This window comes from Tenrec ecaudatus, chromosome 7, assembly GCF_050624435.1.
Source record: "Tenrec ecaudatus isolate mTenEca1 chromosome 7, mTenEca1.hap1, whole genome shotgun sequence".
NCBI classification, from domain to species: domain Eukaryota; kingdom Metazoa; phylum Chordata; class Mammalia; order Afrosoricida; family Tenrecidae; genus Tenrec; species Tenrec ecaudatus.
The window spans coordinates 62909888-62922167 of NC_134536.1; the positions used below are offsets into that span (position 1 = coordinate 62909888).

Here is a 12280-nt window from a genome sequence, read left to right on the forward strand (position 1 = left end):
TTACCCTTAGGGAAGCCATTCTTTCAATTAGTTTTTAGTAGCAGTTACCTCTGCTTCCTTTAACTCTTGTACTTTGCCCAGCTCGCACCTTGTTTTAAAATTTTAAGGCACATTAATGAGGCTGAAAGACGTGTGTTACTGAGAGAATCTGTCTGCAACCATCCACTGATGGCAGAGACCGGTTTTAACATGTTTTGTTGGGAAAAGCCCATGCATGTGCGAACTGGAAACCTGACGGCAGCACTTTTGACTCTCCCTCGTAAGCGTTGGTTCCCTTCTGCAATATCCTCTCTTAGTCTCTCGTTCTTATATTAAACAGACCAAGGTTCATTAAGTAAAGTGAATCACTCCTGTAGTAGTTCATAATCACTCGTTTATTTTATTGTGCGATGGGGATCCAAGGACAAAGCTCCTTAAATCCTTTTGGAACAAGGCAGGACAGTAATCGATTAAACAAACTACCAATTTTGACTGAAGAATACTTAAGAAGAATCAGTGCATTTGAAATAAGGTGCTGGCAAAGAGGATTGACAGCATCGTGGACCGCCAGCACAACCACCCGATCTGCTTGGCAGAAGTCCAACCAGAGTGCTCCTTAGAAGCAAAGGGGGCACGACTTTGGACACACTGTCAGGAGAGGCCAGTGCCAACACCACGCTTGTGCAGTAGAGGAACCACGAAAGAGAGGAAGACCCTTGACAAGATGGACCGACAGAGACCGGTGGCTGCAGCAATGGGCCTAACCATTAGAACCATTGTGAGCCTGAGGAAGGACTGGGATGTACTGGCACTGACTCCACAGCACCTCCCAACAATGCATCACACACACAATTGTCAACGTTCTGTTGTTTCGCATTCATTGGTTTGGTCTGAGATGGTCATTTACTACGAAGTTCAGACCCCTAAGACTGGAAACAGGAAGAAGGGAGGTACGGCTGTCCAGGTCCGCCTATAGCCCAAGCGTCAAACATTTTTTATGGGAATCATAAGCCTTCAAAATTTTGAACTCAGTGATGCTCCAGAAGGGCAACTTGATTTTCAAGATTGGAACTCTTTATCAGAGTAGAAAGCCTCATTTTTTCTCCCTCACAGCTGCAGAAGGTTTCAAACTGCTGACCTTGCAGCTAGCCACCCAATGTGCAACCACTGCGCAACCAGGGTTCCTGCTGCTCGGTGGAAGGCACTCAAAATGCACCAATGGACTCAAGCACACCGAGGGCCTTGGAGCTGGCACAGGACCAGGCAAGGTTTGTGGTTGCCCACGGGCCACCACGAATCAGGGTCACCTTGACGCCAACTAATAACAGCCTGAGGTTGCTAAGCCGCACTGGGCTCAGGGAGCCTTCGACTCAGTGAGTGTGAGGCCTGGGCCACAGGGCAGAAAAGGACCAGAGCAGGGCAGCGGGAAGGGTCTGGGAGAGAGAGTAAGGATAAGAGGGGAGCCAGATGACACCCTTCACAGGGCCTAAGCGACTGGCTTTTTGCCACCTGCCATCCCTCCTCTGCACACCACTAACAAAATAGGTGACATTCTCGGAAGGGACAAACGGGGTGCATTGTGCTTGACTGTAGGATTGGTGGCTGGACAGAACCGCAGCAGTATTTTTGTGTCTGCAGGTGGACTCTGTGGGGTGAAGGTACAAACATTCCTTAAAAGCCACCTCTACACATGGTAACGATGGTGAACCTGAACTTCATCTCAAGCGCATTTCTTCCCAATCATCCTTCTAAAGCAGTGTTTCTCACTCTCCTGGGGGAGGGGGGCATGATCCATGGGGGCTGCAAAAGAAGATCCCTTCACTTTGTCCTGGATGATGATGGACGACAGTATAAAAGTTTTTCATTGCCAGGGGGTGCTGGGTATTTTTTCCCCCTGCAAAGGGGGTGGTAGGCCATGTAAGTCTGGGAACAACCTGTAAGTGGAGGCTCAGGACAAGAAGCCATCCAGCTTGCTTACTGTCTCTTTTGCTCCTCACTGTGTCCCCTTGTGATAGTTCAGGCTTATTGTGCCAACCCGGCCAATGAACATGTGGGATTCATTGAAGGGTGGAGAGAGAAAATAGCTCAGCGAGCCTCGCCTGTCTGGTATTTTGCTCTCTGATGGTCGGACCAGGGTGCAGCTGCCTTAGCCAGTTCCCTGCTTCAGCTGGCAAAGCTCACTTCCTGGAAGGCAGCCCTGAGGAGAAACCACATAGACCTACCCCAATGCAGCCCTGGGTGCCGGAGCACCCATTGGAGACCCTGCCAGCACTGAGATGCTTACACATTCACTGACTTGGCTTTCCTCCTGCAGTTGGCATCAGTGTGTGAGTTTTGTGAGTTTGAGGAGGTCTTTGCAGATTGGTGTCGGACATATGGGCTAATGTTGGACTTATGGGCTTGGACTAGGTTGGGATGCTATGGGGCTAGACTATGCAACCAGTCTTTCAGACATCAGCAGGGTCATGTGTGGTAGACAAGTTTTGACAGAGCAGACAGACTAAGTAGAAAGGCCTGGTGATCTACTTGAGAAAGTGAGCCAACGGAAACCCTTGGGATCTTGACAAGATATTCTCCAGTGCAGTACTGGGAGTTGAGCCCCTCAGCGGCTGCACAATAGCAGCAGAAATGGGTTCAACTACACTAAGCCTCTCCATGATGGCACAGGATCAGCCACCGCTCCGTGCAGTTCCATTACACGTAAGGTCACCATGAGTCAGCGCCAAGACAATGGGAACTCACAACGATTCATACGCTCCCACCCACCCCACTCAACAATGCCCACTGCTTTCCACAGACTGGCCAATAGTGGTCCTGGCCAAACCTTTCTGATGCTGGCCATTCTGACAGGCTTATTTCACTTCTTTAGTTATTCACAAACTGACTCTTTTCACATAGGTTCACTTTGGGTGAATTATTTATCCATATCTTTTTCTCTTTAATTGAAACTTTTATTTCCCAGGCTGAATTGCAAACTAGTTTTGTACAAGCTGATAAACCACTTTTTCTCGTATTTTCCCTGTCTCTCATTACTTCTTTTGATAATTTCTGGATTACAGGCACAGTTTCAAATGCTTTATATTAGAAAATACATAAATATATATAAGCCCATGAGCTACATGTCTACCTCATAAAGCCAGGACATTTCACTGATTAAATCTAAAATCTGTAAATTAGAATAAAGGGCCTAAGAATACAAATTAGTTAAATAGTAAATGAAGTAGAAAAAAATTAACCAAGTCAAAAATTGGTTCTTTTAAAAAAACTAATGAAATCAACAATCCTTTGTAAATGCACAGGTTGTCAAGAAGGGGAACACACAGGTTTGCGTTTCGCTTGAGGGGCACAAACTGCTTACACTCAATTAAGTGTTCAAACCCACCCAGGAGTACCACGGAAAAGAAGACTGGACAGTGTGCTTCCTAAGAATCTTATTTCCTAAAACCTAAGGTTCTCCACTGAAAGTCTTCTACAGTGAAGTTCGACTTGGAAACATTAAGCACTACCGGGAGTCAAAATCAGTTCGATGACAATGGGTTTCTTTGTTCTTTCAATTAAGTTGCCAGCAGCACCACCACCCACTGCTATCAAGTCGATTCTGACTCATAAGGACTATAGGGCAGAGTAGAATTGCTCCTGTTGACCTATATTCCACGACTGTATATCTGTACGGGGCAGATAGCCTTGTCTTTTTCCTGTGGAGCAGCCCGTGGATGCGAACTGCTAACTTTGTGGTTAGCAGCCAGACATGTAACTCACTGTGGTAATTACATAATCTGGTGTCAACTGTGGAGGGGTGCCTGTCAATCAAGTTGCAGTTTGATGACCTCATTTAGAGGCGCTAAGGAAATACATAGCTCACTGGAAGCAGGACACTCACTCACTCCCTGGGAGACATTCCTGTTGACAAGACACAGGGAGCCACGCTAGAGCCCTGGAGCTGGAAGAGCCACAAGGAGACCCCTGCCAATACTGAGATGCCTCCACTGCCACTGGATCCGCAAGACTTTCCACCCACTGGCCTGTGACCTTCCTGCATTCAGTGTCATTGCATGTGTGTTTGAGTCCGATGAGGACTTCATAGATTGGTATCAGACATATGAGCTAATATCGGACTTATGGAGTTGATCTGTACGAGGCTGAGCTGTTTCTCAATACACCATTGCTCTTTTATATAAAGTTCTTTCTTATGCACATATGAGTCTCCCTGGATTTGTTTCTCTAGTCATCCCAGACGGACACAGCCACTATGCCCCCAGTGCTCCGACTGAGTTGCCAGGACTCCTTTTCTCCAAGTTATGATTCTTAAACTTTGAACTTATTACTAAAGAAAAGTTATATCTTTGGTTAGAACTATCAGAGAAATCATTTCACTTTACTGGTCGGGAAAGAGATTCACAGAGATTAGGTGCTGCAGACATTTCTCAGGGTGGCTGCCCAAGGCCACCCACCCCTGAGACAAAGTGGGTGGTTCCGCAGCCAGGTCACTACAATCACTCCCTTCCTAATGGCTATGAGTTGGCTCCAGAGCAGATACCCAACCCTGGCTGAGTCCGTCAGTCTTTCTCTGGTCTTATGTTCTGAGCAGCACTCAGAGGGTTCTCACGCCCTGCCGTCTTCTTCCTGCCTTTCCAGAGGATAGAAACTAAGGATGCTCCAATGCTTCTGTAAAGAGGATCCCCCAAAAAAATTAAATTAAAAAAAAGGATTCCCAAGCATCCTTCTGACAGATCCACTTTTCCCTAAGCTGGCCAGTGTCCATACTCAGATGCCTCACACCAGAACCCACATCTCATGGCCATTCCAACATGAACTGACCCGACATGATAGGATAGAACTGCCCCCTCATGTTTCCTGGCTGAGTCAGTTTGCCAGGTTTTTTCTAAGGAGCCAGTGGGTGGGTTCAAACTGCCCCCTTTGGGTTAACAGGCCAGCACTTACTCGTTGCACGTCCAGAGCTACTTCCCTTTGGTCTAGGCTCCCTCCACCGCCATCTGAGGAGCCCTGGTGGTGTAGTGGTTATGACCTGGGCTCCTAACTGCAAGGTCGGCAGTGTGAACCCACCCTTTGGGAGAAAGACGGGGCTTTCTACCCCTGTTAAGAATTACAGTCTCCGAAATGCACGGGGGCAGTTCTGCCCTGTGTTATAGGGTCACTCTGAGTCAGCTTTGACTCAATGGCAGTGAGTGTGGTGTTGGTTAAACCATCATCTCAGGAGCCCAAGGGGCGTTAGTGGTTACTCAGTTAACTGTTAATCCCAAGATCAGTGGTTTGAAACCACCAGCCGCCTTCAGAAGGAAGATAAGGCTTTCTGCTCCCATAAAGAGTTACGGCCGTGGAAGCCTACAAGGGCATTTTCACCCTGTCCTACAGGATCACCGAGATTCCAAGTGGACTCAATGGCAGTGAGTTTGGTTTGGTTTGGGAAACATTATCTCTGAGAGTCTACCATTTCCTAGGCACTGTACCAAGTCTGTGATGTGAGGACCAGCAAGGTTTTGTCCGTAGCAGAAAATGGGGGCGCTATAGAGAGAGACTGCAGAACACCCCTGCATGGATTCAGGGACCCAAAAGCAATGCCCAGAAAAGCCCACAGTTGAGCCTTAATACATGTTTGCTGAATCAATATCCCATTATCTATGAAACTGGGTGGTTTTGAATGTCAAACTAAAGAAATGTCAGCATTTTCTTCCTCAGAAGGTGGCCACTGATTTCCAAGCAGGGAGCTGTGCTTGGGAAGAACTACCTGAGCCGTGCTGTAGGAAGAAGGAACAGATTCCCTTGCACCCGGGATGTCAAGCTCAATGAAACCGCGGGCCATTGGGTGCAACAGGCAAGATTCACGCGGCCACATCACATTTACAAATTTTGTTAAATGTATGTTTTGAAGTCAAGATTCAGGAATATGCATAGGATAAATATAATTGCTTTTATTTAAACATTTATTTTACTTAATGTATTTATAAAACTAAAATTATTCCTTTTTACCCAAAACTGGCCAGCACTTTCCTCCTACTAGTTTTCACTCACCTCTTATGTTGTGACTGGAAAATATAACAAAGTAACTGATAAAAAACACAAAATGTTGGACATTTGACAAACCTGATGCACAGTCGTAATGGCTTCCCTCTAAAAATGTGAACTAGCGCTGCCGCTCGGTATGATTCCTAACGGCACAGCCCAGAGCTCTCTTCTTAACCTTTTCGCTATTGCGATCTGTTTACATGACTTGACACTGAGAGTGGCAGACAGATCGCTTCCAAGCGTTGCCGGAACAGAGTCAGCGCGTTTATACACAGGTTATACACAGCGCGTGTATGTCCACAGGTCCCCAGGAAAGGCACTGGGCCACATGTATACTCGTCTTCAGTAGTTAAAGGGCTAATTTCATTTTATTTTAGAGCATCACGGGCCAAAAAAAATTACCTTGGAGGCTGCCTGTGGCCCGCGGGCCGCCAGTTTGACACCCCTGCCTTACATTAACATCTCAGCCAGTCCTACAAATGCTCAGTTTATGAATGGACTAAGATTTCTGCAGATTAAGTAGGGGACTTATGTTTCTAACTTGGACAGTCGCTAGCACATTTTTCAGAAATGGGAAGGTTTTGTTTCAATATCAAAATGATACTCCTGTGTGACTCCTTGGAGAATAGCCGGAGGTCGTTGTAAACACAGTCTACTACCTAATTTCATCTTCTGGTCTGAATCTAGTCAAGTTGTTAGCAAAATTATTTAGAATCTGCCATATTTCTATATCGGTGATGGCCGGGAGCAGGCATGCTATTTAGGACCGGATTGTAATTAAGAAACTCTTAATTACCTTCTTGAACCCTAACAGTGGAGGAGACAACCCAAGTTCCACTGAATGTGCCCACGGTAAGATATTTCCTTAGCATAACGACCAGTGTTAATGCAAGTTTCCACCATACGCAATCTTCTTGGTATTAAGTCGTTAATAGTAAACATGGATCCTAACACCAATATGGAGCTCTCATTTAGAAAATATGTATTGCATCAACTTTATCTTCAGTTCCCTAAATTTTTATACTCAACTCACTGCCAACAGAATTGTTACTGTTAGGTTCCAAGACTGTAATTGTTAATGGGAGTAGAAAACTCCGCTCACTGTCGTCGATTCAACTCTGACTCACAGTGACTCTGAAGGCAGGGTAGCACTGCCCCTGTGGGCTTCTGAGGCTGTGACTCTTCCCAGGAGCAGAAAGCTTCATCGTTCCCGCTTGGAGCAGTTAGCAATTTTGTACTAAGGATCTTGTGGTTAGCAGCCCAACAGGAAGGCCTTCAATTTATATATATATGGATCTGCTTATTTTACGGGGACTAGTTACACAGCCACTTGATGCAATATAATAGCAAATAAAATGGGTTTTTTTGGGGGGGGCGTGGAAATGAAGGGAAAAGGAAAGCCATTTTGTCCAGACTGGGTGTTCTTAAACAACAAACTGGTATTCTTCTCTTTCAAATAGGACATTAAAGAGATCTAAACTTTGTAGCAATACAAATGCACTTAACCTTCATGAGTTCTGGTATATCATGAAATAGAAAAACCGAAAAGTCACCCATCACGGGTCAAGAAACTTTGTACACACTTCTACCTCTAGGGTAACTCTGGAATAGCAATAGGCTTTTTTGAAGGCTGAGAAGAATCCTAACGCGTACAGAATCTCTTGAAGGACCAAGCACCTGTTTCCAGTGCTCGGCTAGTAAACGTGCAGACAGAGCTGGGCTCTACGTGCACACAAGGCTAGGCAGACCCTCCAAGCTCAGCCCTGAAAGGTTAGCTTCCCCCCATGGCTGGAAATCGGGAAAGAGGGGTTGACCTCTGCCCTCCGCCCGACACCCACCGGCCGGCTAAACCCCGCCAGCGGTGTGCGGCGCCGGGCCGCGCCTGGTACTCACGGCTCTGGTCTCATACAGCACCAGCTTCTGGACCGAGCTGATGATGGGCGCAGCAGCCGAGGGCATGGCCCGAGCGATCGGCGGCCCCACAGCGGGGCACAGGCTGCGGCTCCGGTTGCGGCAGCCGCCAGTCGGCCCCGGGAAACCCGGAGAGGACACTTCAGAGCGTGGACACCGCGTCCAACCGGGGAAAGCACCACCTGACCACTCCAGCTGTCGCGGCCCAGCGACGGCTCAGGTATTTCCGGGTCCCCGAGCCCCGCCTCCCGTCAAGAGCGGCTCCAGACCAGCAGGCGGCGCTGTGCCGCAGAGAGGACAGTGGAGGCTCCAGGAGGTTGCGCGCTGCCGAGACGGGAAGCAAAGGGAGCCATCGATGATGAGGGCAAAGGAAAAAGTGGGCGGGGCGCGGGGGGAAAATAGCTGGCTTTTCGGAGTCTCTCGTTTTTCTGGTCTCTCTTTGGACGCGGAGCGAGATTTGGGATTGAGTCCTTTGGGCAAGAGGGGAGATTTGGAAGTGGGTTCTCCGAGTGGCAGGATAGATCTGTCCTCAAGTCTGTTATTTCTCCAGTTTACTTCGGCCCTGTTTCTCTAGAAACAAAATGATTGTCTTTCCGAGTGTTGGTGTTTTTTCCCCTTGGCCTGACCAGAATCAACCAAAAACATACATACTACAGAGAAGCTGTGTGGGGTAAGGAATACTTTTTACTTGGCCATATATTTAATAATCTGCAAATTTTGAAAATGAGTTTTCAAGTGTACAATAGGAGAAAGGGTACGGATTTAGGCCCCGCCCTTGCCCCGCCCCCAGACATCGGTGGAGACCTCTCCCGAGGCTCCGCCCCCTCCTGGACACAACCACTCCCAAGGCACCGCCCCCTGAGATACCGCCCCCGAAGGCCCCTCCCCTAAGCACCGGCCCTCAGTGGCACCGCCCCCGAGACACCGCCCCGCCTATCAAGCACGGTGCCCGGTAGGCGTCACTGTCCCTGCCTGGGGTTTCCTAGGCAACCGTTCAACAGATCCGGATGAGAGACCTTGGAGGTGACAATGGCTGAGGGGGCAGGGTCCACCCAGCCAGGTAAGTAGCCTATTTCTCCGTGCCAGCGGGGTCGTTGCCGGTGGCGTGGATGCATTTTATTACCCGCTGCACAAAAACCGCATCTCCTGCGGAGAACCTAGACCACTTCCTTTCTTTGCAAAACTGAACTTCAGGATGGCTTCCTAAATTCGCTTTGTTCTTGTTCAAATTTTTTTAACCTCTGTCCCTTTGAGTAACTAAATTTAAAACCAAACTAACTGCCATGGAACAGATTCCAACTCATAGTGACCCTACAGGACATAGTAGAACTGCCCCTTTGGGTTTCCCAGGCTGTCAGTACTTTAGGGGAGGAACAGCCTCATCTGAATATATGGATCCATTAGAGAGCATACGGGAGAGCATACGTTGTCCTCCCGCAAAATTTTACCGTCTTGGAGTTCATTCTACCCTGTCTGCCCTACAAGGTCGCTATGAATTGAAATCCAGCCGATGGCAGTGAGTTTTGTTTAGAGTGTAAACTGCACTAGAGTGTCAGCTAACCTCCCCTCCCGTTGTCAGACCGGGGTTGCCCCAATGGGAAGCCCAGATGGCACTGTTACTAAAGTGCTCAGCTACAAATGGAAATATTGGCCCTCTGTGGGGAAAAGATGGAGGATTCCTTAAAGAATTACCGCCTTGGACACACTGTAGGGCATTTCTAGAGTTCCACTCCTGAGTATCCGGGAGTCCGCCTATGCGGGACGGTTTCCCAGGAGACATACCCACACTAAACTGCACAGCCCAATGGAGGGTGTGTCTCCATACAGGATTAGATTTACTTTAGGAAAAGAAGCAGTGGTATTGTAATTGGAAATCATTTGGGAATTTCTCGTGCTCAGAACTTCTTAGAGTCTCAAAGGACCTCCCATATCAATGGCAATTCATTTTCAGAATTTTCAAAATATCAAATATGTGTTAAAAGGACTTCAGGTCCTGGGACATAGTGAATGTGTGTACAAGTTAAACTTATTAACTACCTGCTCTGAAAACCTCTCCCAACCTTACTCCCTGTTTGAACATATGAACAGCCATGAGTTGGCATCTAGTCAAAGGCAATAGGTGAGACAAATGCAGAAAGATCAGCAGTGGCGTTTAAAAATCTGTTTATTATCAGTAACATAAATGTACCTTAATACATCTTGAAATTCCTCTCCCACAAACTCAGGGGCAGCTTTTTCTCCTTTCTCTCTGACCTCAAAGGACTGCTATATTACAAATTCTAGATAGAGCTCAACAGAAGCAACAAAAGATCAAGACTGTGCTCATGTCTCAGTGTTTCTTGTTATAGAAAGACAATGATACATTGGCCATTAACATATCCACGTGGATCAGCATGGAAGCTGCTAGCTCCAACTGAATGAGTTACTAGAAACGTTCTCTCTGTCTATAGGAGTTTATATTTGCTTCCCCACAGCCTTAAATACTTTTCTCTCTATTCATCAAGCCCTTTCACGTAGTCACCTCCTACTTAACCTCCATATTTCACTTCAGTCTCGAGTTTTTGAGCCCTGGTGGTATAGTGGGTTAAGTGCTGGAGTGAGAACAGCACTTCAAAACCACCAGCTGCTCCAAAGGAGACAAGTGAGGCTTCCTATTCTTATATAGATTCGCAGGCACAGAGACCCACAGGAGCAGTTCTCCCCTGTCCTCCAGGGTCTCTATGAGTCAGAGTCAACGAGATGGCAGTCAGTGTGGTTTTAAGTTTGGGGTTCAAGGCTTCTCAAATTAAGTTAAGTCACCTTGTTATCTACCCTCACACATACCTTAACAAAAATATTTGCACAACTTTTAACTATATAATCACATGCTTTTCTGATCATTATGCATCTTTCCTCCTTGACTGTAAGTTCCATTATATTGTCTTGCTGACACAGGATCTCAGCCATGATTGCCTATAGTTGATCTGAAGTAGGGCCAGAGCATCCGTATTTATTTAAAAGCCCAAGACGAAGCTGCTGTGTAGCCAAGATTCAGAACCAGCATCCTAACCCTAATTAGTATGGGCCCTGGCACCTGGTGGATGCTAAATACGAGTAGGCACCCCCCAAAACTGATTTTTTTCAAAGCTATGTCTTTATTTATTTTTTTTTTTTTTACAAAACAACCTAATCACCTTCAAAGTTCTTCATTACACCTAATACATTGGTCAAATCTGCCATTCCTTGCTTGGAAACATTTTTCAAACTCACCTTTTTAGATGGCTGACAGCACCTCCCTCCTTTTTTTCTTCACCTCTTCTACATTGTCAAATTGCTGTCCTTTAATGACCCTCTGCATTCGAGGAAACAAAAAGAAGTTTCACAGAGTAAGGTCAGGTGAGTAAGGTGCATGTGGCAAGAGAGACATTCTGGTTTTTGCCAAAAACAGGTGCACTGAGATGGCTGCATGAGCAGTTGCATTGTCGTGGTGGCAAAACCAGTCCCCTATCTGCCACAAATCAGACCGTTTTTTGTTCATACTGTTAGGTTATATTTTCAGAATTTCTAAATAGAAAGCTTGATTAACAGTCTTACCTGGTAGAAGGAACTTCAAATGCATTATCCCCTTAACATCAAAAAAAAAAAGTGGGCATCTTTATCTTTCATTTCACTTTGAATTTGCTGGATGCACTAATTCAGAATGAGCTGCTTGATGCTTGCCTAGTGGTAAAAATGCATATTAAGAAAGTTCTGCCCAGTGGAGCTTTTTCCTTGTTTGGGCGGGGGGAGGGGGCAGCTTATATGTGTCAGTTACATGATACAAATCTCTCCTTGCTTGAGAGATACCCTTATTCTGGGAGTGTCAGTGGAACCTGAGCAGGAGTCACGCACACATACATCACTTAAAGGCAGCTCTCGAAATCAGCCCCTTCTTCCTAAGCCTCCCTGTTTGCAAAGAAACTGGGTTCTGCTCTTAGTATTTTTCCAATTTCTTCTCCTCTAAGTCATGTGGCAGGAGAAAGATAAGGCGTTCTGCTCCCGTGAAGGCTTGCCCTCTCAGAAACACACAGGAGCAGTTCTGCTCCGTCCTGTAGGCTCACCACGAGTCAGCGTGGCCTTGATGGCAGCGAGAAGCTGGTAGCTGTATTGCTGTGAATACATTGTTCCCCTTTAAGCCGTTTCAAAATTCCAAAGTTAAAAATCCTAATACCTCGAGTGTGCAGATAATGGGCTAACCCAATGGCAATGACAAACACCCCATACCAAGATAAAATTGATTATGTTTAGCCAAAAAATACATGAAGAGTAGAAAGATACTCTGAGTCCAGGAGGTGGCCCGGGCTTCCCCAGATTCTCTCTCTGTGGTCATGCATGTAGGTCCAACATC

At 46.6% G+C, this 12280-nt stretch overlaps 2 protein-coding genes across 2 annotated transcripts in view; one reads left to right on the forward strand and one right to left on the reverse strand.

Moving 5' to 3' along the window:
* The window catches only part of FIG4 (FIG4 phosphoinositide 5-phosphatase), a 129949-nt gene extending 121792 nt beyond the window's left edge, over window positions 1-8157 (reverse strand). Inside the window, exon 1 of the mRNA XM_075554682.1 lies at window positions 7897-8157. Coding sequence (XP_075410797.1) covers window positions 7897-7962 — 66 coding nt within the window. The 5' untranslated portion in view covers window positions 7963-8157. The remainder of the gene's footprint in view (window positions 1-7896) is intronic.
* Window positions 8158-8870: 713 nt separating this feature from the next.
* Window positions 8871-12280, forward strand: part of AK9 (adenylate kinase 9) — a 148004-nt gene continuing 144594 nt past the window's right edge. Inside the window, exon 1 of the mRNA XM_075553990.1 lies at window positions 8871-8974. Coding sequence (XP_075410105.1) covers window positions 8944-8974 — 31 coding nt within the window. The 5' untranslated portion in view covers window positions 8871-8943. The remainder of the gene's footprint in view (window positions 8975-12280) is intronic.